We start from the raw sequence: 26,124 nt of genomic DNA, 5'->3' as shown, positions 1-26,124 counted from the left end.
ATAGGTTCGCGGGCTGGCAGCGGGGTGCGCGTGCGCGGGTCTCGGGTTCGCTCTGAGAGAAGGAGGGAGCGGGCGGGCGGTGCCGGTGAGCGAGGGACTGAGAGCGGCTGAGACGGTGAGTTGGGCTGGGCCCCTGCCCCGCGCGGTGGCGGGCCGCCGCCTCATCCGCTTGGGGTAGAGCCACCGCTTAGCGTCTTGCCAGGCAAAAACACCCAAGGAGGGAGCATGGAGCGAGCCAGCGGCACTTGTGACCCGCAGCGGTTTTGCCCCGCGGCGGGGCAGGAGGGCCCCAGAGGGTGCCTATCCGTGGTGGGGTAGGGGAGACCCGGCATGATTCAGGCTGGCTGCCGCCTCTGTGCCTCGGCAGGGCCCGGGGAGCGACCGGGCAGCCGGGGACGAGACAGTGCCGGGCGTGGGGACGCGTGACATGTGGGAAGAGGAGCGCCGGGAGGGTCTGAGTAAAGCGGCCGTGACGGCTTTGGAGGGGCTGTTTAGAGCTTGCCGAGCTCGAAGGTGACCCTTGGAAGATCTCCGACCAGGTAAGGGGAAATTTAGCGCTGCTGGTATCGATCGCAAAGACAGACTGACCGGCAGAACGTACAATCTTTCGAAGCTCCCCGGCGTATCGCAAGATTGCAAAAGCACAATACCCGTTTGAGATAAGTAGTCGGTGGAAGTTTGGAAATTATATGCCATCTTGAAGTTGCTTAACATTCCTGTGGTAATTCTGATACTACTTTCTGCTGAAGTCTGGGGAAATACGCCTGTTTTCACAAACTTGTTTAGGTACACTTTGTGCAAATAACAAACATGTCAGTTTTACAGTTCCCTCTTTGATTCCTTGTGTCTTTCTGATAGTGTGAAACAACAGAAAGATTGTGATATCTACATCAAGAGGATTAGATACTGTTGCCCATTTGACTTCTGATTTGATAAAACACTTTGTAATGGCTCTGTTAAGGACACTAAAACTGCTAGAGTTCTGGTGTCTTTAGTGGCAGAGGTTTCATAGCCTACAGGGTACTTGCAGAGAAGTAGTGACCAAGAAAACTTTAAAATAATTTTGATTCTTTTTTTATTTTTTTTTTTTTTTGCTGGTATTATGTAATCTTACTTTTTAACTGAAATCAGGTTAGTTAGCCTCCCTTTCTCACCTGATTCTTCCTAAGAGGGAAAAAATATAAAGCCTCATAAGCGCTTTCTCTAGTTTGTAGCTAATGAGCGTTGTCTCTGATATGGATTTAAAGGTGCAGTATCATGGTTATGAAAACGACAGTAGAAGATGATGATTCAGGATGGGAACTTGGTATGCCTGACAAGATGGAAAAAAGTAATTCAAGCTGGATAGATATAACACAGGATTTTGAAGAAGCTTGTAGAGGTGAGTTGTACTGCTGTGTTCTGAGAAGACTTGGCATTGTCCTTTGGAGGACTAAGTATAGTTTTTTGAGGTGTTTTAAGCAATAGTTTGGCTCAGGTTCAAGCTCCAGATGAACAGAGTACATTGATTCTGTGTTTCCGTAGAACTTCCTGTGTAAGTTAACTGTGAGGTTGAAAATATCAGAAGAACGTCACCTTGCTTACTCTTCCAGATTACATAAGTATCTTTTTCAAGTTGTTTTTTCATCTTATGTACTTTTGCACCTGTTTTTATCTTTGATTTTTTTTTTCCAATCTCTTCTGTCTAACAGAAACCTCATTCATCCATGCATAAACAACACTGTTTTCTCCTGTACATTTTTTGATCTAGTGATCTGCTGTTTGTGTACCTACAAAATACATCTAAAGGCTTCATTAAAAGTAAAGAGGAAAAGCAAGTCTTTCAGTAAGCTTCCCTGGAAAAAAATCTGTCTTCTGCATGAAGAAGCACAGAAAATTGTTGTTCTGTGTTCCAGGCTTTTCAGATGCTACTAGGTAATTCTAAAACCCCTTTAACTGTTGGAATAGTAGAGAGTGATGAGGAAAGACTGAGCAACTGGGCTTCTTAGACTTGCAGTCTTGAAAGAGCTTTTTAGTGAAAGTAAATGAAGGCAGAGTAACAATACTTGGTCTGTGTCCCACACCTTGCTCTCTATTGGCATAAGACAGTTTGGGAGTGACAGGTATATCCTGGAAGATTTGCACTAAAAGGATGACTTTAATTGCTTATCCTGTTCTCTTTCTTTGTAGAACTGAAATTAGGAGAACTGCTTCATGACAAGCTGTAAGTATGCCTGTGGGATAGTTCTGATTTTTAGATAGGGTTCGTGCCAGTATTTAAATATTTACTAATAAATCATGCAGTATCAACTAAGCTTTTTAAAACTTTTACCTTAAGTAAAACAGTTGAAGTATTTATAATATCATCTGTCTTCAGCAGTAGGTACACAGTGCACCTGTTAACATGCTGAACATTTCTTATTGTGCCAGTATTATATTTTCAGTTAATCAATGTAGTTTAGAAGTTGGTAACACATATTATGATCAGTGGTGTTGACACTTACAAGCTATTTTATTTGGACATACTTTAAAAAAAAAAAAGCCAGAAAGACTTTAAGATTTTAAATCTGATTGCTTTAAATGTCACTAACAAGTTTAGGATAAAAATCAGTATGCTTTAAAATAACTCTTAAATGACATGCTAAAATCAAAATGGAGAGCTCTACAGATTAAGAAAAATATATATAAAAAAAAGCATGTGATAAAGTCTTTCTGAATTCATTAAAACATGATGCAAAATTAACATACCTTAAAGATAAAACTGTTTAGCCACATGAGTCTGATGAATAAGAAAAAAGTGCTTATTTAGTCGAATGGTTGGAATTGGAAGGGACCTTAAAGATCATTCATTTCCCACCTCCCTGCCATGGGCAAGGACACCTTACCCGTGCAGGGACACACCTTCCACTACACCAGGTTACTCAAAACCCTGTTCGGCCTGGTCTTGATCACTGCAAGGGATCTGTCAGCCATAACTTCTCTGGGCAACCTGTGCCAGTTTTAGGAATAATAGATCAGTAAACAGAATCACACTGTTAAAATACTACAAATTAATAATTACATTGTTAAATTACAAGGTGAAGTACAAGATCCTGTACCTGTTTCGGGGCAATCCCAAGCACAACTACAGGCTGGGCAGAGAAGGGATTGCAAACAACCCTGAGGAAGGACTTAAGGGTGTTGAGCCAGCAGTGTGTGCTTGCAACCCAGAAAGCCAGCTGTGTCCTGAGCTGCATCAAAAGGAGTGTGATCAGCAGGTTGAGGGAGGTGATCCTGCCCCTCTGCTCTGGTGAGACCCCACCTGCAGTACTGCGCTCAGCTGTGGGGCCCTCAACACAGGAGGGACATGGACCTGCTTGAGCAAGTCCAGAAGTGGGCTACGAAGATGCTCAGAGGGCTGGAGCACCTCTGCTATGGAGACAGGCTGAGAGAGCTGGGCTTGTTCAGCCTGCAGGAGAGACCTTAGAGCAGCTTTTGCATACCTAAAGGGCGCCTGCAGGAAATCTGAGAAGGCACTTTTTACAAGGATCTGTAGTGACAGGACAATGGGGAATGGCTTTAAACTGAAAGAGGGCAGGTTTAGATTTGATAACAGGAAGAAGCTTTTTACTGTGAGGGTGGTGAGGCACTGGCACAGGCTGCCTAGAGAAGTTGTTACTGCCCCATCCCTGGAAGTGTTCAAGGCCAGGTTGGATAGGGCTTTGAGCAACCTGGTCTAAAGAAAGGTGTCCCTGCCCATGGCAGGAGGGTTGGAACTAGATGATCTTTAATAACCCTTCCAACCAAAACCATTCTATGAAATGCAAGCCTGCTTAAAGATGTGTGCAACAATGTCACCAAGTAGTTACTTAGTAAAATCAAATGAGAATTTTGAGGTATAATTTTATACATAAGAGTATTTCAGAGCAAATATGCTTTTCTGAATTAGAATTCATGCATGCACAATAACATTTTCATAATAAATGCTCATGTAGCAGTTTGGATCAATATCATATATACCAAAAGCATATGGTTTGCATCTATATCCTTTCCTTCTGTAGGCCAGTCTTTTGTGTGGTTCTCCTGCAAGCTTTAATGCCATTACTGCAAGTGATCAATTGTCACATGCTGAGTTTTTTTTCTATCAGTTTCTTAACATGCCCATTTTAAACAAAGCTGGTATATTCAATGTATCTTATTGTCAGTCTATGTTATCATTAGTTTGTGGGGACATACCTTGCTTGAGTTTATGGATGTAGTATAATAAAAACCAGCTTGTCTGGATAGTACCAGTTTGTTATGTTAAGTGATCTTTAAAAAGATTGTTGCGTCATTGAGGTGTATAGAAACAGGTGCACATAGCTTTAGTAGTGGGATATTTGGCTCAGGACTGTTCTTCAGTTTGCTTGTTAGCCATCTGTTCTTTTTCACTCGTGGAGAGATCCTCAAATTCATGAAAACCATGATCTCTGAAGATCAGTAGTGATGTTCAGATACCTTTCTTTATTGTCTGTAGTGAGGATACAGTGTGCTCAGTTTGTTGACATAGGTTCTTTTACACTGTTTTATAAAGACTGTCTTGTATACAGTAACTTCATTCAGAACATATTTTTATTGGTGTTTTAGTTTTGGTCTTTTTGAAGCCATGTCTGCCATAGAAATGATGGATCCCAAGATGGATGCTGGTATGATTGGAAACCAAGTGAATAGGAAGGTTCTTAACTTTGAGCAAGCTATTAAGGTTTGTGTGACTTCCCTGGGTTTGATTATGCTATCTGTAAAAGTGTGATACAGTTTTGTTAAATGGCAGTTAAGCACAATTCAGCATAATTAGTGTTTCCAATCTTTACTTAAAATTTGTTTTTTCTTCTTTAATTTAGATAGCTAAGTAAGAGATAGCTTGTGATATTTACCTCTTTTCTCACTCACATTATCATAATGATGCTAACTCCTCCAGTGAAAAGTACTGTGAAATTGGGTGGTATTAATAGCTCAGATAAATACACTTCAGAAATGTTTTTTTCAGGTTACCTTCTGCCTCCCCAAATGTGTCTTTTTTTATGAAGATGTGTCAGTTAATTCCTCTTTCAGCTGGAGGAAAAAGAGCTTCCTTACAGAAGCTGGAAATTTACGCTTTATGAGACATACTGGTTCATTAACCTTGAAGAGAACCTGGCTAATTTAGTAACATTGTTAGTAATGCTTAACTATTGATGCACAGTCAAGATAAATTGGTGGAAGGATGCTGAAAGACTCTGTTATTTTGGAAAAAATAATGCATTCACAAAAGGAAAAATATTTTTTATTGCTGATCTTATTTTGAATGGACTAAGAGAACTTTGTCTAAAATATTGGCCATCTAAGGCATAAGAATGCATGCAGAGTTGCAAACGCTGGACAGATTAAATGAAAGCAATAGGATTGCTGCTGTCTCGGTCCATACCTTGAAGGCAATAAATCTACAAATATCTGCAGTATAAAACACAGTCTTAAAAGAATGGGTCCTATATATTATTATTTGTTCAATCTTTATTATGATTATACATACTGTTTTGTAATTTAAGTGTTGACCATTAACTAGCTTTGAACTTTTATTTGCTACTTACAAATCAAGAATTTTTATCTTAGCTTTCTCTTTGGATATCTTTATATTTGGTCAGTGTTCAACACGGTGGGAAAGCAAAGTTTTTTCAGAATTTGAGGTACATTATGAAGCTGATCAGTAAAGATAATGGTATACAGATCTTAAGTCTGAACAGAATTGTAAAGTCATTTTTGGCTTTACAAATAATAGCTTGTATTTTGCCTATAAACTTCTATAGTCTTAAGGGTTTTTTTTCTTTGTTTTCTAAGGATGGCACCATTAAAATAAAGGATCTCACTTCACCTGAGCTGATAGGAATAATGGATACATGTTTTTGCTGTTTGGTAAGCATTTCCAGCTCTTAACATTAGATGATTTTCCTTACAAAATATAATCCTTTAATCCAGTGTAAAAACTGAAACAAAGTAGAACTCAACAAAAAAAGATTGACCGAGCAGAAAATACATACTTAGTATTTTAATTGCCCTGTAGATATTTACATTGGCTGTTATAAGATGCATAATTTTAGTTTGGGGGTTTTCTATTACAAGAAATCATTACAGAAAAGAACTGGTAGCGTTTTTAATTCTGTAAAAAAGTTTTACAATATGTGGGTTTTAAATGTATGCTGACTGCCTGCTGCATATTTGTGTTTGAATGTGTTGGAAAGTGAGTGTGCAGTAATCTACAGCACTCTTGCTCGTTTCTGTGCAGCCAGTATTGACTGAGCTTACAGAGGCATTTTGAAGAAAAAAAGAAAATACCTAAATCCATTCAGAAAAGAAATAAGCAAATTAGCAGTTATTTGTTAATTGTGATTGTTTCTATGTATGTCTTAATTTCCTCCAGCAAATTATACAGATTATTTTCAATTACTGTTTAAAATCACATCAATAAAATTACTTTAAAAAAAGAAAAAAACCCAATATTTAAAATTAGTTTAGTCCAAAAAGGTATATAAAGGTATATAAAGGTCACTGTATATTCGATATGGTGTAACATTTGTCTTCTCCCCCACTGCCCCATACTGACCCGTTTGAAACAGATCAGTGGTCATGAAAAATCTGATCCTGCCATGGTTTATGCTGTTTCAAGGTAGAAATAATTGTTTAAATTACTGAAGCTTTTCTTGTAGCTTAAAGCAGCATTGAAAATAAGAGAGGATCATGAAAAGAAGCTACAAGTTGTAGAAGAGAACATGCAGAATGTTCCTGAGTTGCATTTTTCTGCCAGTTGCATTTTTCATTCTGTATTTGTATAGAAGCAGCTTATAATTCTGTAGATTTTTTTTTTTAGTATCATGTCTAAGTCACTGAGATTAGACCTGAACTGTGTGAAAGAGGTTCATCCAGCACAGAATTTCATACTGTCGGAAGGTTTAGTAACTTACTGCCTGCCACAGCTAGCAGATGGACAAAGGTTGAGAGACTTTTTCTTGCCCATTTTTTTGCTAGGTGGAAGGTTGCCATGTTGGGGACTTCCTTAATGACTTACTGAAGTACAGTAAGATGGGAAAAGAATGGCGATACAACAATGAGGACTTGGCTTTCATGAGTAAAGCATTTAATTTCATTTTCTTTTCCCTAGATAACCTGGTTAGAGGGACATTCCTTGGCACAGACAGTATTCACTTGCCTTTATATCCATAATCCAGACTTCATAGAAGATCCTGCTATGAAGGCTTTTGCTCTAGGGATCCTAAAAATCTGTGACATTGCCAGAGAAAAAGTTAACAAAGCAGCTGTTTTTGAGGAGGTATGTGTTACAGTGGTTAAATATGTAATGTTATACATAGCTCCATAATGCAAATAAAACAGTATATTAGAGAAATTTGTTGCAATTTGATTGAGTACTCTAGGGGCAGCAGTACATCTTCCTAAAAGTATTAGACTTATCTCTTTGAAATGCAGCCTTTTTCAGTGAAGGTGTTTCATAATCTTTCCTGTAATTCACTTGAATAATGGAGTCACAAATATTTTACTCAAGAAGCGATGCAAGTCTTGTGGCTAACCATTTGAAATCAGTGTTACTTGTGGTTTTCTTCCTGTTTATTTTCTTATTTTCCTACTTTAGGTAGTCACGATTGACTTTTGTCTGAAATGTTCATCCAGCAGTGGAATTAGAGTCTGGGTTTCTGTGCTTAGAGCAATTTTTGTTTCTTGTGATCTTGGACAAGTCAGTTCTTACTGACTGTATGTAATATTGTTTAAAAGCTATTTCGCATCCATAGTTCTTGTAACATTTTGATAGGGTGGCACTTGATGAAAATGTGAAGGGCATACTGGTATTGAGAATTTATTTAGAAAATAATTACCCCAAGCTGGGTTTGAACAGGAAAGTCACCCAAACCACGGATATACTTAGTTGTGCAGAAGAAAACCAAACTTTTGTACTTGGTGCAGTTAAACAAAAACACTTGAAACAAATCAAACAAAAACACAACAAGAACACAACTCCCTCAGAAAACTAAACCAAACAAAAAGAAATCCCCAAATCCCAACTTGAAAATGTAAGTACTACTGTTTATATTTCACTACATATTGCTGCTTTGGTTTTTATTTTTCAGGAAGATTTTCAGTCAATGACTTATGGATTTAAAATGGCCAACAGTGTAACAGATCTTAGAGTTACAGGTACAGTTTGTGCTTTCTGTGTATCTGTCTCTCTCTTTTGAATGTGTTGGTTATGCTCACCCAAACCTAGTGAATTATTAGAAATCTGATCTTAACGTTTTTTATTAGTCTTGTGAAAATTGGTGGTTTAGTCAAAAGACATGTCAGTTATTTTTCCTTGAAGAAAATGTTCAGTTGTTTTTGTTAAATGCCCAAAAAGTGGAAGGAGTGCTTTTAGATGTGCCCACCAGTTGGCTGGGCATGAGCTCATCCAGGACTGAGGGAGACATGCACCACTGAGAAAGTACGTTGCTTAAATTCTTGTCTGCCTTGCTATTTGTTTTGATCTAAACAGATGGCTTTTGAGGGAAAAGCAATCTAATAGTTCTAAAGCTATGAATATGTATGTTGTTAGGTGCATATGTAAGTGTATATGTTGACCTTTTGTTGCACTGTTTTTAATAAATGAGCTTTTTACTGAATTATTTTTAGAAAATTTGTGAACACTTTAGCTTTGGATCAGTCAGTCCAAAGTAAGTGTTCTGATTTGTCTATTGTTGTAAGATATCCCTACCATTCCTCACAAGAATTTTTTTTTGTCTTGTCTTTGGGTAATGGGTATGCAAAGTACTAAAACTTGATTTCCCTTGCATACTTTTCTCACCTAATTGTGCTGTGACTTTTACAGGTATGCTAAAAGATGTAGAAGATGACATGCAAAGACGAGTGAAGGTATTTTTCTCTTGTTCACTTAGTCAGTTACACTTCAAGTATATTTAACATAGGGAGTTGGGTTATGAAGAATGGGGCAGGTTTGTGTCACTAAATGGTGGGGTTTTGTTGAAGAAATTCCATAATGCTGGTAGTTTGCCTTCTAGCTGAAAATGCTGAAGTTTTCACACCTTGCTAAACTCTTTAATAGTTGCTTCACCTACTAGTAGGTGAAATCATGGTGTAGAATATAACACTGGGCTGGGCACAGAAAGTATGTATTTCACTTCTGGCTATTATGCAAGTATGCTGTGTGATGTTAAAGTCACTTAATCTACTTTTACCACAATTGACAATATAAAATGTTCATACAATTTCGTTGTCTATTTGCAGAGTGGGCTGAGATAGGTCTCATTACTCTATAAGAATCTTGGATCATTCAAGAACCTAGATTATATGTTAAGAGGTCTTGAACTTCAGAACTGATTTTTAGCATTATTTAAGAGATGAAATGTTCTGAAGTGGGTAAAGGGATTTTCAGTAGCTTCCCTTTGCAATTTTTAAAAAAATATTTGAAATTCCTTTACCTTCTAGAGCACTCGAAGTCGACAAGGAGAAGAGAGAGATCCAGAAGTTGAACTTGAAGTAATTAACTGTTTACCTTTCTTATGGATTTCATGGATTAGTCCATCATTGCCTTTAATCAGTAACAGCTTGTGAGAATATGTCACCAGTGCTGCTGCATTAAACATGGCCCTGAACAAATCCTAGGCTAGCTGATAGGCTTTTATGCTTTGAAGAGGTACAGTTCTGGGTTTATTCTAAGGGCAGAATAGTGATGCTGCTGCAAATTTGCCATTCATGCACCTACCTCTCAAGAAAAAGCCATTAGCAAAGTACGTGGTCTTAGCTGTCCTGTACCTTCTTCCCTCTGTCTCTTCCCAGCAGCTTTTACTGCTGCTGGCAGAGTCCCTATCAAGAGGAAGGTAGGAAAAGTGAGTGAAAGCAGTATCAACAACTTACAGAAAAAGTGGTAATTGATGGAGTTGATGTGGCTGATTTAGAGGGATGTAGATTTCCTTTCCCAGTAATGTCATTTTCTTCAGAAGTTACTTTTAACAGATCCTCGGGGAAAAAGGAGAGAAAATCAGTTTAATAATTTGTGGTTGTTCACCTAAGATGAGATTTGAATGGCATTTGCATATGAGGTAGCTGTACAGCCAATGGCTGTGCTTTACCTAAAGTATCTTAGTGTTTTTTGTGTTAGGGCTTTTCTGACAGCAGTAGAGGTTTCTTCTATAAGTTATATAACTTTTCTTTAGAATTATACTAGATGCCATGCTTTTAAGATGAGAGAGCATGCTTAAGTAAATCTGTAGGTTTTTTTAATAACTTTCAAGATTTAATGTGTACTGCTTAATAATTTGCAGTATATTTTTATTACAGCATCAACAGTGCTTAGCTGTGTTCAGCAGAGTCAAATTTACCCGGGTACTACTGACTGTTCTAATAGCATTTACCAAAAAAGAGGTATGTTAATTTGGTCTTTGTTCACATTGTGATCGTGTGAAATACACATATTTCATTCTCTATGATCAAGCAATTATTCTGTAGATTCTGTAGATCTGAATTGATGTTGCTGTAAGTAAAGCATTACAGTGGCAACCATGCAGTCTTAGTTCATTTTTTTTTAAGAACAGGGAAGGCTAGTTGCTGACATTATTGTGGCATTGCAGAGAAATAGAATATTTATTCTAGAACACTGATAGAAAAAAATTTGAGTTTTGGATTACTGTTTTCACACACATGAGCAAACCTTTTCTTTCTTGAGTTCAGTCCTTTTCTGTGGGGTTACTTGACATGGGGCAGTGTTTTGTCCAAGTCTAGAGAATTGTTAGCTTTTCCTTCTGATGTGGTATCGAATTCATATCTAGACCTCTTTGGTCTGAGGAGCAGAATATAACAGCTTTCCAAGCAGGCAATTTCCCTGCCTTTTTGCATATAAGGTTTCCCATTTGTTGAGCGGGAAGGAAGGAACTGCATGTTTTAGGGCAAAGGGGTGGAATCACACATCACATAAGACAAAGCTTTTTGTTTGAATAGCTTTGTCTTCATACAAGGATAAATATATGTCTGTTGCTTGTTGTTGTTTCCATTTTCATAGGGAAATAAGTTTCTTAAGTGACATGGGTTTTTCTCCCATATTTTGCTGTTGGAGCAGTTGCACACTGTACAGTTTAAAAGGCCTTGATTAAAGTGAAGGATTTTGCAAGTATTTGTCATTGATAAACATCAGTGTTGAGGAAAAAGTGATTGATTGAAAGTAGTTGCATTCTGCACTAGTTATATCATAAATCAAACTGACATAGAAGTGATCTACATTGATGTACAATCAAATTCTGTGCTATCAGTTAATTATCTGTGCCAAAATCAGATTATCTCAGTATCACTGAAGTGTGATTACTTATACTTTAAGTTATTTAAATCACAGATTATGTTGATTTGAATTAGATATGCTTAGCAGCTTATTCTTTTGGTAGATTTGTGGATGCTATAGTATGTGAACATATATTATGCAGAGCTACAGATTTTGTTCAGCTTCTATGAGATCTTCAGAGGGTTTTAAAAATTTTTTTTTTCTCAAGTCAAGCTTCAGTTTGACTTGAGATTTCAAATATTTGAATTTCCATCAGGCATTTTTAGTCCAGTATCTTTAAAACAAGATTTTAAATTTTATAGAGAGCTACTTTAAATGATACATAGTTTGCTAACAGATTTGGATTCGTAGGATGCCAGGAGATAACAGCAGAACATGAATAAAGTTTGCTGATGGACATCTGGTATATTCTAATATTATAGTGATTTAACTTCAGTTGATAGGCTGTATTATGTCTATATTCTCAAGAATTCTGTCTTTTCTAATGATAGGTGTTTGGTGTTTTTTTTTTCCTCTCTGCAGCTTGGACTTCTGTCTTACCTGACAGAAGGGTTACGTGGATTTGGCTTTTTTTACACTCCCCCCCACATCAAAAGTAGAGGACTTGCGTGTAGTATATACTGCACTTCCAGCTGTAATTCTTGTTAAGGCTTATCTTACGTAGTGAAAAATACAGTGTTAAATATATGTATAGATAGGTAAAATGTCAAGAACATATTATTGCACAAAAATCTGTTTTGGTCATTGGTTTGGGTTTTGGTGGTGTATTTTGTTTTGTTTTTTTTCCAGACCTGGTTGTGCACAAACATTAAAATCCTAATACTGTTTTTGTTTTTCCTCATTCTACCATTAATTATATACTCAATATATATAGATTCATAATATAAATGTTACTTGCCTTTCAGACGACTGCAGTTGCAGAAGCTCAGAAACTAATGACTCAGGCAGCAGACTTGCTTTCTGCCATCCAGAATTCATTGCATCATGGTATCCAGGCACAGAATGATACCACTAAAGGAGGTACATATCAAATATTACCTTTTATTTTTCTTTCTTAAATATGTTGTTTTGATAAACTTTCAGTATCTGTGTGTATTTTAAAACAATTATCATTACTCACTTTGAACTAATAATACTTGTTATACAACCTGTTAGATTTGCATTGTTTGATCTTAATTTTATTTCACTAAATGATGGTTCTCATGAAAATAATACTGTCACTTCAAAGCCAGAGATAATGTGAACTTTAGATTACATACATTGCACTTGGATCATTACATACACCATTTTAAAATAGGAAACACCACCTCATTGGCTGTACAGGTATACCATGAGGTGGTGAAGGCTGGGGTTTTTTTAGATATTAATCATTGTCTTGGTTGGGTAGTTCGTGTCTCTGGGAAGTTAACTGTCAGCTAAAAAGTTCCTTCTTGCTGTTTAATTTATATTACACTTTCAAGTTTTAAGTGAGTTCTGCAAACAGCTTATCTGGAGAATTCTCTCTCATTTTTTCTCCCTTCGTCCTTCAATAGATCATCCTATTATGATGGGCTTTGAGCCACTTGTTAATCAGAGACTGCTGCCACCAACTTTTCCACGATATGCAAAAATAATTAAAAGGGAAGAAATGGTCCACTATTTCTCCAAATTAATAGACCGAATAAAAGCTGTATGTGAAGTAGTCAACCTGACTAATTTGCACTGTATACTGGTAAGCATGAATATTTCTCACTTATAGCAAAAAATAAGATCTCAAAGTGTAACTTGTAAAAAAGTCTTTCCATAGATACATGCTGTTTCTCATTGGAGAAAAAAGTGGGCTGTATGTATATATCTTTTGGTTATTCTCATTTTTGTGTGCAATTTTATTTTTTTTCCAGATTAAGCAATAATCTGCATATGTACCTATTACACAAGATAACGCTTCATACATATTTAAGTATGAAATCCTTGAATAAGCATAAAGTTAAGCACCTGCTAATGTTTTTTTCCTTAAGTGATGTTATTCTCAATTACTGCCTACATTTATAAAAAGACACTTAAGTGCTTGAAATACTCTTTACCATGCAAACATTCCCTGACTAAAAGCCAGTTACATCAGAAGATCAACTAAAATCTTTTGCTTTCCTATTTCCTGTTAAATTAGTGTTAGCTTGAAGCTTCCGGTACCAGATAAATATAGAAGTTCTGTTACATACCTGTTCCAGTTACACCGTGATATTAACAGTGTCTTTTTTCTATATTATCCTTCTAAATGCTGCATCTGAAGAAGAAAGTTCAGAAGCTTTTTGTGCTGTTAAATAACAAGTAGTTTAAGAAAAAACAGATTTTAGCTACAAAGCATGTTCTTATTTGTTCAAATTATTCATGCTTATTTTCTCGCAAGTTGTATAAGCTATGTTATCTGTGTGTATACGTGTTTGTGTATACAAAATACAGATGTATTTCATAATTGCATATATATAGAAAATGCAAATGCATATCCATGCATTTGCATTTTCAGTCCATCCATTATTAGATGTATAATAACATAAATACGTGTGTATATATAAAAAATTTGGCATATTAACATGAATTGTCTTTTTTTCTCCCTAAATGAATTAGGACTTTTTCTGTGAGTTCAGTGAGCAATCACCATGTGTTCTTTCAAGATCCTTGTTACAGGCAAGTCCTAAAATATGTCTTTGGGTAAAATACTTCTACATCTGTTATAAATATGGCTTCATCTTATCTTTTCAAATATTATCTGCATATCAGTAATATATCTCCAGAAAATTATTTACTATATGTAAATATTAGGTATCTGGAGCCTTATGTTCCGATGTATTTTTTAAGCACTTTTAAATACTGTTGTTTATCTAAAGTTAATACATGCGAATTAAATCAAAAGGTGCTAAAAGTTTTTTTTTCTGCCATAAGCTTGTACATGCATTTTTATGCTGTTCTCTATATGCTGTCTCAGTTTGGGGCTGGGCATCTTCCCCGTTTCGACTGAATTTCATGTATAGACTGCTTCTATTGCTGTAATAGTAAAATTGATGGCTAGAGCAGAACAGGTTGCTACTTTTCTTCTCACTGCTTTGCTTAACTTTGAAACCACGTTGTATATTCCTGAACTCAGAATAAATACCTCCCTGTAGGAGATTTTTATTTGACTAGGGTGTCCCAGGATGTCAGAACTTCTTTACATTTGATCCCAATTAAACCACATATGAAGCCAGTTAAATTTACTTGCCAGTAGTTAAAATGTTTTCACTCTTTGTGTGGTCTGGCTTTCCACTGGATGTGTTTGTGCAGTCCCTTTTGGGTGCATGACAGCAGAGCTTCTTTTCCAGCTGCTGAAAAAACATGTAAGAAAGGGACATGGCACTTCCGGAGAAAAGTGGAATGAGCATCAAACATAACCAATGAAAGTAGTAGTATATGCAGGGGTAAGAAAACGTCTACATTAGTCTGACGATCTACCTTTATCTGCCTCCAGGGAAACCACATAACTTAGTTTATCTTCAGAAACATCTGTCTGATAAATAATCTTTAAAGTCCAAAAAAAATAAAATCTTTTCACCTGCACTATCTTATGCAAATAATAGAGCTGTATTTTGTCATGGGAACACCAGAGAAGTGACAGATCTTAATATGCCTCTGTTTCTGTGTGTGGCTTTGTACCTACCTGAGCCATTTTAATTCTTAAAGCAATGTTACAGGTTTCTGATAGAATACAGGTGCCATAAGAGCTTTCTATGTGTAATTCCTAAAGCACTGCTTTTAACTTTAAGCATGTTTCTAAAAACACATTTCCATTTTCAGACAACTTTTCTGGTGGATAACAAGAAGGTGTTTGGCACACATCTCATGCAAGACATGGTAAAAGATGCTTTAAGATCTTTTGTCAGTCCTCCTGTACTTTCTCCAAAGTAAGTGGTTCTTGAGTTTAGTTGCATGTGTTTACATGTCTGAAAAAATATTTCTGCTGACAAAAGCAAGGACAGACATACAAAAAGCATATATGTTTTGTACTTAGTGTGTATGTATGTATTAGTCCTTGCAATTTGATGTTGCTGCACTCATGTTTCTTTTTTAATTTCATGCTATGTAGACTGGTGACATTTGTGAACATGTCTGTGTATGTGGATGTTTTCCTTTTAGGTGTTGTCTTTATAATAATCACCAGGCGAAGGACTACATTGATTCCTTTGTGGCACATTGCGTTCGGGTAAGCATTCATTCCAATTGCAGCATGTTTATGCGTATATGAGAACTTCCAAGGTTTATTTGTTTGAAAATGAGACTAATTTCTTTAGACACCTGAAATGAAGGCAAAATTATAGAAATTGGCTATCATAGAATGGTAATGCTTTGTGTAAGTCAGTGTAATTTTTGTTGTTTCTTTCCTGTACTATGCTTTCAGACTTTTCACTAACATTAGAAACCTGCTTCATTAAAAATCTGCACTGACTACCTCTCTACAGGGTAGTTTCATGTCACAAAACAAATGCAAAGGACTAGTAAAAACAAAATTATTTTTACACTCCAGTTTAAGAAATTTTAAAGTTGGTTTAGAAGATTCAGTTATTAAATAACACAATGAAAATGTAAGGGAATCATAGAACTATTTAGGTTCAAGAGACCCTTAAGATCATCAAGTCCAACCATTAACCTAGCACTGCCAACCTCACCTCTAAACCATATCCCTAAGCACCACATCTACAGTCTTCTAAGTACTATCAGGGTTGGTGACTCAACCACTTCCTTGGGCAGCCTGTTCCAATGATTGACAACCCTTTCAGTGAAGAAATATTTCCTGATAACCAGTCTAAATCTCCGCTGGCACAGCCTGAGGCCATGACCTCTTGTCCTATCACTTGTAACTTTGGAAAAGAGACCAGAAACTTCCTGGCTCCATCCTCTTTTCAGGTAGTTGCAGAGAGCGGTAAGGTCCCTCTCTGAGCCTTCTCTTCTTCAGGCTAAAAAACCCCAGTTCCCTCAGCCGTTCCTCACAGGACTTGTGCTCCAGACCCTTTACCAGCTTCACTGCTCTTCTCTGGACCTACTCCAGCGCCTCAATGTCTCTCTTGTAGTGAGGGGCCCAGAACCGAATACAGGATTTGAGGTGCAGCCTTACTGATGCGGAGTAGTCCTGCTGGCTGATATAGGCCACTTGGGCACATGGACTTAGGCATAAGAAATCTCTCTCTCACTGCAGCCATTCTCTTCTGAATTAGATTACTAAAGGATGCTCTTTCAATCTTGTTTACTTGTGTACAGGGAAATGGATACTTCTTATATCACTCCAGAGATCTTGCTTGCCTGCTAGCTTGCACTCCTTAGGGAGCCTTAAGGAACCTACCTCCTTATATGGATGTATAAAACAGATGTCTAAATAGACATCATAGTACTCCTCCTGCAGTTTCAAAGTTGTAATGAAAATTTAAAACTATCCTTTCTTTTCTTTCAGCCATTCTGTAGTCTGATTCAAATCCATGGACACAACAGAGCTCGTCAGAGAGATAAACTAGGTCACATTCTTGAGGAATTTGCTACCCTTCAGGATGAGGTAATGTCCCAGGCAGCAGGCCAGCAAAATTTTCTTTCCAGGTATATTCCTACCAGAGTGGAGCATGTGGTAGTAGATTCTAGATGAATGAAACAACTCCTTGATCTTAAAATCTTTAGGACAAGGATTCCTAAAATGCAGCCCAGGAAGTCTGTAAGTTGCATTCAAAGACTTTTTAGGTCTCTTGGACAAATGAATTACATTTTTAAGATTAATTTCATGTAATTCCACTGCTTGTAGTCTCTATCCTGTTTATAACTGTCAGTCTGCAAGATGTAACCAGGGTGAGATGGATGAACTGTGTTTATTTTATTTACCTTTGAAAATTCAGTCTTGCAGCTATGTAAGATGTAAACTTGAAAAATTTTGTAACTGTTTCAAAATATATGTATAAAATAATAATTCAAAAATGTGCTCTGATTCTGAAGGTTTCTCAAGAATGGGGAGTGAAAGATTCTAGGGAAAGGTATATTTTCACTTCCTGGAAATGTATTTCTTCAGCAGTGAGAGGCATGAAATAATTAAGTATTTTCCAAGGTGTGTGTGCTAAGGAGAACAGTGAAGGAACTTGGAGGATGGGGGATGAGGTGTTTTGTGCTTCAGCTTCTCTCAAGGGGATTTTATTGAGAGTTTGTTGCAGTCCTGCAGCTGAGACACACAGTTTTTTCACTTTGTAGCAGGTTATATGGATTGATTTGTTCAGGGGTACTGATAACCTTTCAACTGGGAGACTTAATGTCTTCCATAAAACTACTTTTGAAGGCTGAACTGGTCTTACCAATGGTGGGCCACTGTGTGTCTTGCATGTTAAGCTCATAAATTCATTTTTTCAATGCAGGTAGTTTTGTTTTGAGTTTGGTTTTTGTTATTTTTCTTCAGGTAATTATTGCTGGTATAGTAAAATGAATAAAAGCTTGAAGTAGAGTTTCAGTGTTAATGTGACTGCTAACAATTTGTATGTAAATACTTTTTAAAAAATGAAATTTAAAAAAGCCTGTTATTACTGTGATATTATTATGCAGAGTGGCCTTTTTATTTCTCTGTGCAGCAGAATGTACGTATGTGAATAGCTTTCCTGTTCTCTGACAGCTCCAGACCATAGTGGTGGCAATACCTGTAAAAACATATTTCTGTCTCATAATAGGGAGTGTGGCTTCACTGACCCAATTTGTATTCAGATTTTTATTTCTGGCAGAACTTGGATGCTGTTTCAGTTAAATGCACTTCCTCCTCTGTCTCTTACTTTGCTTTTTTTTTTTTTTTTTTTTTTTTTTAGGCAGAGAAAGTAGATGCAGCGCTTCATAGTATGCTGCTGAAGCAGGAACCACAAAGGCAACATTTGGCTTGCTTGGGCACCTGGGTCCTATATCATAACCTTCGTATTATGATACAGTATCTTCTGAGTGGCTTTGAGTTGGAACTTTACAGTATGCATGAATATTACTACATATATTGGTAAGAGGATGATTTATTTGACAGCTGTTGGAGGAGAGATGTTCCCACAGAGCTGCAGATACTGAAAGGAGAGACTTCAACTGTGATTTCTTTTAATCTTGCTCTACACAGTATTTAGTTTACTTATTCATAAAATTACAAGTGGAGGAAAAAAATATCTGATGGTCTCTTTTCTAGACTTACTAAGTAGTGTACCTGTTTTCTTCCCTGAAAGAGTAACTCGCTGTCATGTAGTTTTTTATAATTGTCTTCTAATGACAGTGAATGAAAAGTACAGTGATTTTTGTCAGACAAGAAAATGCAGGATGAAAGCAATTCCCTTTATTCTTTTCTGGTTTTGCAGTACAAAGATCAATAGTCTTGTTGCTCTCTAGTATTTTGAAAAGGATCTTCTGAGTTGTGACTTTAATCTGAAGGTTGACTACATAAAACCAACATTTTTATCCTGTGAGCAGATTTGAGGAGACATCTGCCTGTAGTGAAAATGACTGCACTATGTGGATTCAAAATACTCTTTATTTTTCCACTTCCGTTCACATTACTTTCGTAGTTGATGACTTGATCCGAAAGATAAGTGGTGGTTCATGTCTGATTCAGCATTAAAAATTTGAGGTTGAACTTTCCTGTGTTAAGGATTCTGTACTTTGCTGGTTTTGGTTTTTGGCTGTGTTTTTTTCTGTAAAGCTACCAGTAAGCTCTTACTGCATAAGCTGTAAGTGTTCTTTCTGAGAGATTAGACTGGTTCAGATGACTTGAGCTTCAGTGCATTTCATTGTGTTTCTATGCTGTTTCATTAGTGGATTTGCCATTAAATGAGAAAATGAGTACTCTAGATAGTTACCAAATGATGGCAATGTTTTTTAGGTATACCTCAGTAACTAATACCAAATTCTCTGTAAGACAGTATTTTTTACCTGCCTCTATTTCCCCCCACCATTTTAATAAAAGCACTGTTAACGGGAGCAGTCATGTCAACTGCTTTATCTCCTTACTCTGAGAGAACAGAAGAAGGACAAATAGAAAAAAAGAGGAAATTTCTGACAGGGAATGTGCAAATGAGATTCACTATTATTTCACAGCAATTTTCATTCTGAATTGACTTCTTATTACGTATTATTTCTTCATGTGCTCCAGATCTGTAATTTGTAATTTTTTTATAATTTTTTTCTATTCCTTTTGATTTGAAGTCAGTCAAGAGACTGGACCCTCTTCTGCTCACTAAGAAATTGCTTTTAAACAATTCTTAAAGATTTGTTTTAAGTCTTAAGGAATTGCATGGGTTCCTCAAAAAAGTAGTTCCTAACAAAATTAGAAAAGGTATGAACATAGTACTTTTTTAAAAATGCTTCATTTGCTAGCAGAAGGAAGAATTCTAGAAAAAATTGGTCTTATACAGGTTTTGAAATAATAAAAAGCTTAGATTTCACTTAGTAAATTTATAAGAAACTTGCACACCTTGAGCTGTGTCTGTGAAATCTGTGTAATGTCTTATTTGAAAAGCGAACAACAGATCACAGACTAACCTGTTGATTTCAGGCATGCAGAACAGTTGTAAGTGCCCTAAAAGGTGTCCTTCACTATTACTTCTTTGAGTACATGACATGGCATTCAGTGAGCGTGTGTAGTATGTAACACTACGTACTATTTTTACTGTAGGTATCTATCAGAGTTCCTCTATGCATGGTTGATGTCAACACTGAGCCGTGCTGACAGCTCTCAAATGGCAGAGGAGAGAATAATGGAGGAACAACAGAAAGGCCGTAGTAGTAAGAAAACAAAGAAGAAGAAAAAAGGTATCTGTGCGTAGAGTGTAACTTAGACTCATTTTTCCTCTGCCTGAATTAAAATGATTTAAAATGAATTAAAATTCATCATTTAAAGAGTCAACACTGATGTGGTTATGAAAAATGTCATGAAGTTTATGAAGGCTGAATGTAAAACTTTTTTAGTTAAGTCGGTGGCTGTGTAAGAGTTTCCCAGTTATGTATTTACTTACTTTTAACTATGTCTTTCAGAAAAACCCAGGCTTATATATAGTCATAGCTTCACCAGTTGTGTTATATGTTTGATCCTGTGAGATGTAATTAACAAGTCCAGAGCAATTCTACCTTTCCACAGTCTGTAATTTCTGCGGAATTGTTTTGGGTTTTTTCTGTGACTGTAGCTAGATTCAAAGACTAAACTTTCTGTGTATTTCTGTAATTTCTCTGGTTTCAGAAGGTATTAAAGCTGGTATTACCATGCCCTGTATTAATTCAGTGGCAGTACTGATTTGCAAAGCTCCTTTAGAAATTCACACTTTCTCTGGTGTACATGCATAAGAGGAGATGAGAATTTCCCTTCCTATGCCATAGCAGTCTCTGTGATCGGAAATGTAAGCCTGCTACCTAAAAAGTGCACTCAAACCTTTTTGATACAGATTTAATGCAGATTTGCCATACCTAAGCGGCTACTAAGATTGTAGTATGTTGGAGTTAGCATTAACATTGCAGATAAACACCATGCAGAAGCTTGCTTCTATTCTTTGCTCTTCCTTCTTTGTGTGTTTATCCTTATCCCCTTTTCAAGGGGAACAAACAATTAGATGTGAATACTTCAAGGTCATGTCAACTAAATTCCCTTGTATCTCAAAATTTAAAAATTACTACTGTATTTTACACTTTTTAAAAAGATGCCAAGTGTGGGGCAGTTTGGCACTAGTTAAATGCTGGAAGGTAAAGGACGGTTTATTATCAGGATAAAAATCCTTTCTTATTAGGATAAAAATGCTTTAACCTTTTAGTCATCAAAGATTAAAAAACAATCCATGAACTAAGGAAACAGGCCTCTCAACTACAGTCTTTAAATTCTAGATTATTAAGTGTTGTATAATAACACTAACTGTCTAGGCCAGTTTATTTCATGGATGTCAGTGTTGTGTTCATGTGACTCTTAAGTATGTCTTAAGATTCAGTGTAATCAGGAGCTAAGTGAGCAGAAATGCACATCCATGCATTTTATGCTTCAGTTGTCTTTATTTTGAAATCTGAGAATTTTATAATTTTCAGAAAATTTTAAATAATTGTTTCCATCTGAAATTAGTGTATGTACTTATGTTGAATTAAAAAAAAGAATTTTTGTGTGAAATTTTCAGTTCGCCCTCTCAGCAGAGAGATCACCATGAGTCAAGCATACCAAAATATGTGTGCCGGGATGTACAAGGTAATATGTTTGTGCTTGGTGAACACTGGCTTCAGTTTTTTTTTTCTCTGTAATAAGTATCAAGCAGATGCTGTATGCCTTTTTTGGTTTTACTGGGAATGGAAATTAAGTTCAGTTTTACAGTATGATATGATAAATTTTCTACTATTTTTCTATCTTACCAGTTACAGCTAAATCAACTTTCATTTTGTTCACAGAAAAATACAACATAAAGTTAACACTTCTTTATATTTATCCTTTCCTTTTTAGACAATGATTGCATTTGACATGGATGGCAAAGTAAGGAAACCTAAGTTTGAACTAGATAGTGAACAAGTTCGATATGAACACAGGTTTGCTCCATTCAACAGTGTTATAACACCACCACCAGTCCACTACTTGCAGTTTAAAGTGAGTACTCTTAAAATGTGGTGCCACTCACACTTTTGTAAGTAAGTCATTTACTCACCTGCTTTAGACATTGTTGTCAGTGTAAAAGGAACCTTTAGTATCTTAAAGTTCGTACTGAAGCATAAGTAAAAATGGCAAGAAGTTCTAGCTTTAGTTGTATGCAAGAAAAAAATATTTCTTTGAATTCTTAAGAAAATTAGACTCAGGTATTTAAAAATTGGTCTGGTGGTTTGAGATGCTTGTGTTGGTTTGCATGAAAATATAATCTCTTGGAAGTCTAGTCAGACTTTTTAGCTGCGTGTTTCTATTACTACAGCAAGCAAACAGGAAAAGGAAACTAAAGTAATTTTGAGTATTAAATAACATAAATGTTGGTTGGAAAGGACCATTAGAGGCTTGTCTTGTCCACTCTTGTCCTTGAAGTAGCATTATAGATCACATCAGCTGTGTCTTTGTCTAGCCAAGTCTGAAAAGAATCAAAGGATGGAGATTCTCCAACCCCTTTGGTTAACCTGATCCAGTTACTTTTTCTTGTCCATTTAGTCTGTGGATAACCAGATTGAGGGCTACATTACTTGCCTGTTTTCCAAATATCCAGTCTGAATTACCTAAGCTGCAATTTATGGCCTGTCCCCCGATGTTCTGTTGCCTGCTGTTAACAAGAAGCATTTGTCTTCTCACAGCTCTGTAACTGTCTTTCAAGTAGTGGTCTGCTATTAAGATTACCTATCAGCATTCTGGGCCATTGACCTCTCCTTGTGGGTCATGTGCTCTAGACTCCCAGCCATCTCTGCATCTCAGCATCTTTCTTATCCTGAGCAGATCCAACACTGGATGCAGTATTTTGGATGTTACAGCACAAATATGGAGTATAGAATAATAACCTTCCTTGATCTGCTGGTCATACTCCTCCTTCATAGTCCCATATGAGGCTTGTAGTTAGAACACCTTGTTAGGTTGTGTTCAGTTTGGTGTTCACAGTAACCCTGCTACTCATCCAGCTGGTTATTAGCCTCTACTGATTTGTGGGGTTATTCTGCCTCACGTGCAGAAATTCGGGTGTTTCTTGTTGAATTTAAGATTTCTGGTGGCCAGACTTTTGTTTTTACAGGTCTGTCTGATTAAATTGTGCTATTTTATATGCCAGTCACTTTCCCTAATTTAGTGCTACAAACACTGGGGAAATTAAGACAATCATGACTTTCTTGTGGTCACTGAGGGTTTTTTTATCCCTAAAGAAAAAAAAGTTGGAAGTATCAAAATTGTATAAAATTAACCGTTCATTTGAACAGTTGTATTATCTTACTTGCTATAAACTGAGTAAATAGTATCATATACTTTTTATTTCTCCTGTTTTTTTCCTGTAATTTCATACCCTGATGCATGGCACTATTAAAGCAAATTAACAAGTTCTTCAGGAGATAGATTGTTTTACAAAGAATATGGGAAGTTTATTATATTTTGTGGTACTATAATTAAGTACCGTATTGCTGCTTGGTTTTTGCCATTTTAAATGTTTTCAACTGAGTATTCTTAAAATATTATTTAGTTAACTGAACTCTTCAATATCCTTAAGTATATATGTTAAATTTGTTGGCAACTGATTTTAATACACATACATATATTTCTGCAACGTGCTAGGAAATGTCTGATTTAAATAAGTACAGCCCACCTCCTCAGTCATCGGATCTGTACATGGCAGCTAGCAAACACTTCCAGCAAGCTAAAATGATTCTTGAGAATATTCCTAATCCAGACTATGAGGTAAGACTGAAATATTGCAATTTATGCTCATAGTAGAATAAATATTTGTTTTCAGCTGGATCTGCTTGGGATCCAAAATATACTTTGTCAAAATGCTGAGCAAAGCTGGGTGCGTTGATTAAGCAGTAGAGAGAGGATAGTGATGGTGTCTTATGCAATGGTCTGTTTCAGGTACATTAGATAATGTAATCAAGGTTGTGCTCACTGTTCCAAAACCTCTCCCTGCTAAGTATCTTAAATAGTAGATAGCAACTTAGTTCCATCTTGCATGTTTCCTTCTGGTCCTGTTGTAAAAGTGCATCAGTTTTATCAGGAAGGTGACATATGCCTCCCTCACTTACTTGGAATCTGGTAATTCAGATGTATTCCTGAGAGGTGGGAAAAATAGGTTTAAATGTCATCAGGCTGAAAAGAAGATTTTGTCTGGCACTTGTTTCCTGGAGCACTGGGCTGTAAACATAGGTAGGAATTTCCCTCTTTGTCCATCGCTTAAAAACTAGGTGTCTGTGATTGTATTTTGGAATAAAGAGGATGTTCATTCTATTGCATCTCGGAGGGTTAAAAAACAGTTATGGGATTAGGTTCTCCTGAGAATGTAGGAATCCCTGCCTCATCCCTGGATCCTAGTTGCATTCACACACAACTCATCTGATTGAGGCTAACCAGGGTACTTAAAATAAGTTTGAGTGTGCCCAGAGCACTTCCAGGCAAAAAGCCACCAGTCTGATACTTGAGTTTCCCCTGCTCACTGTGTCATAGTGTTGGGAGTCGGTGCCTAAAGGCTAAACCTTTATTTGGATGAGTGCCTTAGAACTTGCCATAGCATGGGGAGCAATCATTTCTATGATCTGTTGAATTAAAAAATAGAGTATTAAAATAAGCATTCCCTTTATTAAATTTCATTAATCCAGCTTTTATACTTGAAAGCAAATCCAAAACACCTCTGATCTCTGTTAACTCATTCTGTAAGAGGACTGTTGTAAAGTATGTAAACATTTGAATATTATCTCTGAAATACTTCTGAGGTCACATCTTTCACTTGTAAACTTATTGCTGTCTTGTGTTTAGGTCAACAGAATCCTGAAAGTTGCTAAACCCAATATTGTGGTCATGAAGCTTCTGGCAGGAGGCCACAAAAAGGACTCCAAGGTAAGAAAGTTGAGTTGAATGTGAAATTTAGTATTACACACAATGCTACCACAGGTCTCTTACAGCTGAATGAACAGATTCAGGCCACAGTTACTCTGACTCTTAAAAGAGCTGGGAAAGTAACAATCCATTTTTCCCTTGGAAATAGTTTCTTGCAGTTATTTAAATATGGAATACTCTCATTTCTAAACGTTTGGAAAAAAATTGGGAAGTGCATGTGAGAGGACATGTGTGAATATGGGCATTCCTCAAGAGCGGGGAAGAACACAGTGGGGAGAGTGGTGAACACAGTGGGGAGAGTGCTGGTTATCAGGATTAGCAGGTGCCATGTGGGTCAGAGGGAAGAGAGGGCCTTCAGACTTCCTGCAGAAGGCTAAGCATAGAAGAATGAAGGAGCATACTGAAGAGGCACACCCACCAATCTACAGCTGTGTGCCCATTACTGCTGGAGAGTGATTGCCATACCCACAGCTGGGCTGGAATATTTTCCAGGCATTAAAGAGCCAGGATTATTTTTTTCCCATTTTTTTGTGGTTTATTTTTTTTTCTTCTAGTTGCAGGGTATCCCTCATTTAGAGCATTAAATTCAGTAGTACTACTGTGTGATGTTTTTAAATATCTTATTTCTAGGTTCCTCCAGAATTTGACTTCTCCCCTCATAAATATTTTCCTGTTGTGAAGCTTGTTTGAAAGACAAGAGGGTAGGATACCTACTACCAGAGAGCAGGGTATCTGACCGTAATCTGTGTATCAGTTAACATCTGCAAGATGAAATATCTAGTACCGTATCCAGACTGAGGGGGATCTCCAGGATAGAAGTACTTTACATGGAATATCTATACTCATCTTTTGTGTTATCTATCTGAATAATAACTGCTGTTTAAAGTGGTTTGTATGAAGTTTTATAGGTGGAGCTGATTTTAATCAAATGCATTGTTGAAGAATGTTATTTTAATTGATTTTATTACAGATTTATTCTTTTTAATTTTTTAATGAGCACTGACAAAGTGGTTGTTTAGGAATTTAGTAACATTTGGGACAGAGTAAAAATAATGCAGTAGAGCCTCATGTCTAATAGGAACAGCAGAGCTACTGAAATTCTGCTTTGAACCAAACCACTTAGAGAGATTGTGAGGTTCCATTATTTTTGCTAAATGGCATCAAATTGCCTCACTTTGCAAGTAGGAAGACTGGGTTCTTTTCTTGCAAAGTCCTTTAAAAAGGACAAACTTTATAGAAATTAAGAGCAGACAAAACCTAATAATTTAGCTTGTAGTGTGCTGAATTCAGTAGTTTTTGTTTTACTAGA

At 36.7% G+C, this 26,124-nt stretch overlaps 1 protein-coding gene across 5 annotated transcripts; it reads left to right on the top strand.

Moving 5' to 3' along the window:
* NAA35 (N-alpha-acetyltransferase 35, NatC auxiliary subunit) lies at positions 1–26,079 on the top strand. Of its 5 annotated transcripts, none has more exons than XM_062640304.1 (23): positions 1–115; positions 1,248–1,381; positions 2,170–2,203; positions 4,585–4,699; positions 5,812–5,886; positions 7,130–7,297; positions 8,109–8,175; positions 8,843–8,886; positions 9,460–9,510; positions 10,312–10,395; positions 12,208–12,322; positions 12,835–13,013; positions 13,907–13,966; positions 15,110–15,216; positions 15,449–15,515; positions 16,758–16,856; positions 18,133–18,311; positions 19,968–20,104; positions 21,445–21,512; positions 21,762–21,902; positions 23,544–23,666; positions 24,735–24,815; positions 25,446–26,079. In XM_062640304.1, the coding sequence occupies exons 2-23, from the start codon at positions 1,258–1,260 to the stop codon at positions 25,503–25,505; spliced, it is 2,178 nt and encodes a 725-aa protein (XP_062496288.1). In that variant the 5' UTR covers positions 1–115; positions 1,248–1,257; the 3' UTR covers positions 25,506–26,079. The 5 variants fall into 5 exon arrangements, with proteins under 5 accessions (XP_062496288.1, XP_062496281.1, XP_062496275.1 ...); XM_062640291.1 differs by having other exon boundaries at positions 23–296; XM_062640313.1 differs by lacking the exon at positions 1–115 and adding an exon at positions 336–539.
* The last annotated feature ends 45 nt before the right edge of the window (positions 26,080–26,124 follow it).

The sequence above is a fragment of the Pezoporus occidentalis genome, unplaced genomic scaffold, assembly GCF_034315485.1.
Source record: "Pezoporus occidentalis ecotype Australia unplaced genomic scaffold, CSIRO_AGI_Poc_V1 ctg117, whole genome shotgun sequence".
In the NCBI taxonomy this organism is placed as follows: Eukaryota; Metazoa; Chordata; class Aves; order Psittaciformes; family Psittacidae; genus Pezoporus; species Pezoporus occidentalis.
Note: the sequence above shows the minus strand (reverse complement) of the source record. Positions and strands in the feature narration are given on the sequence as shown.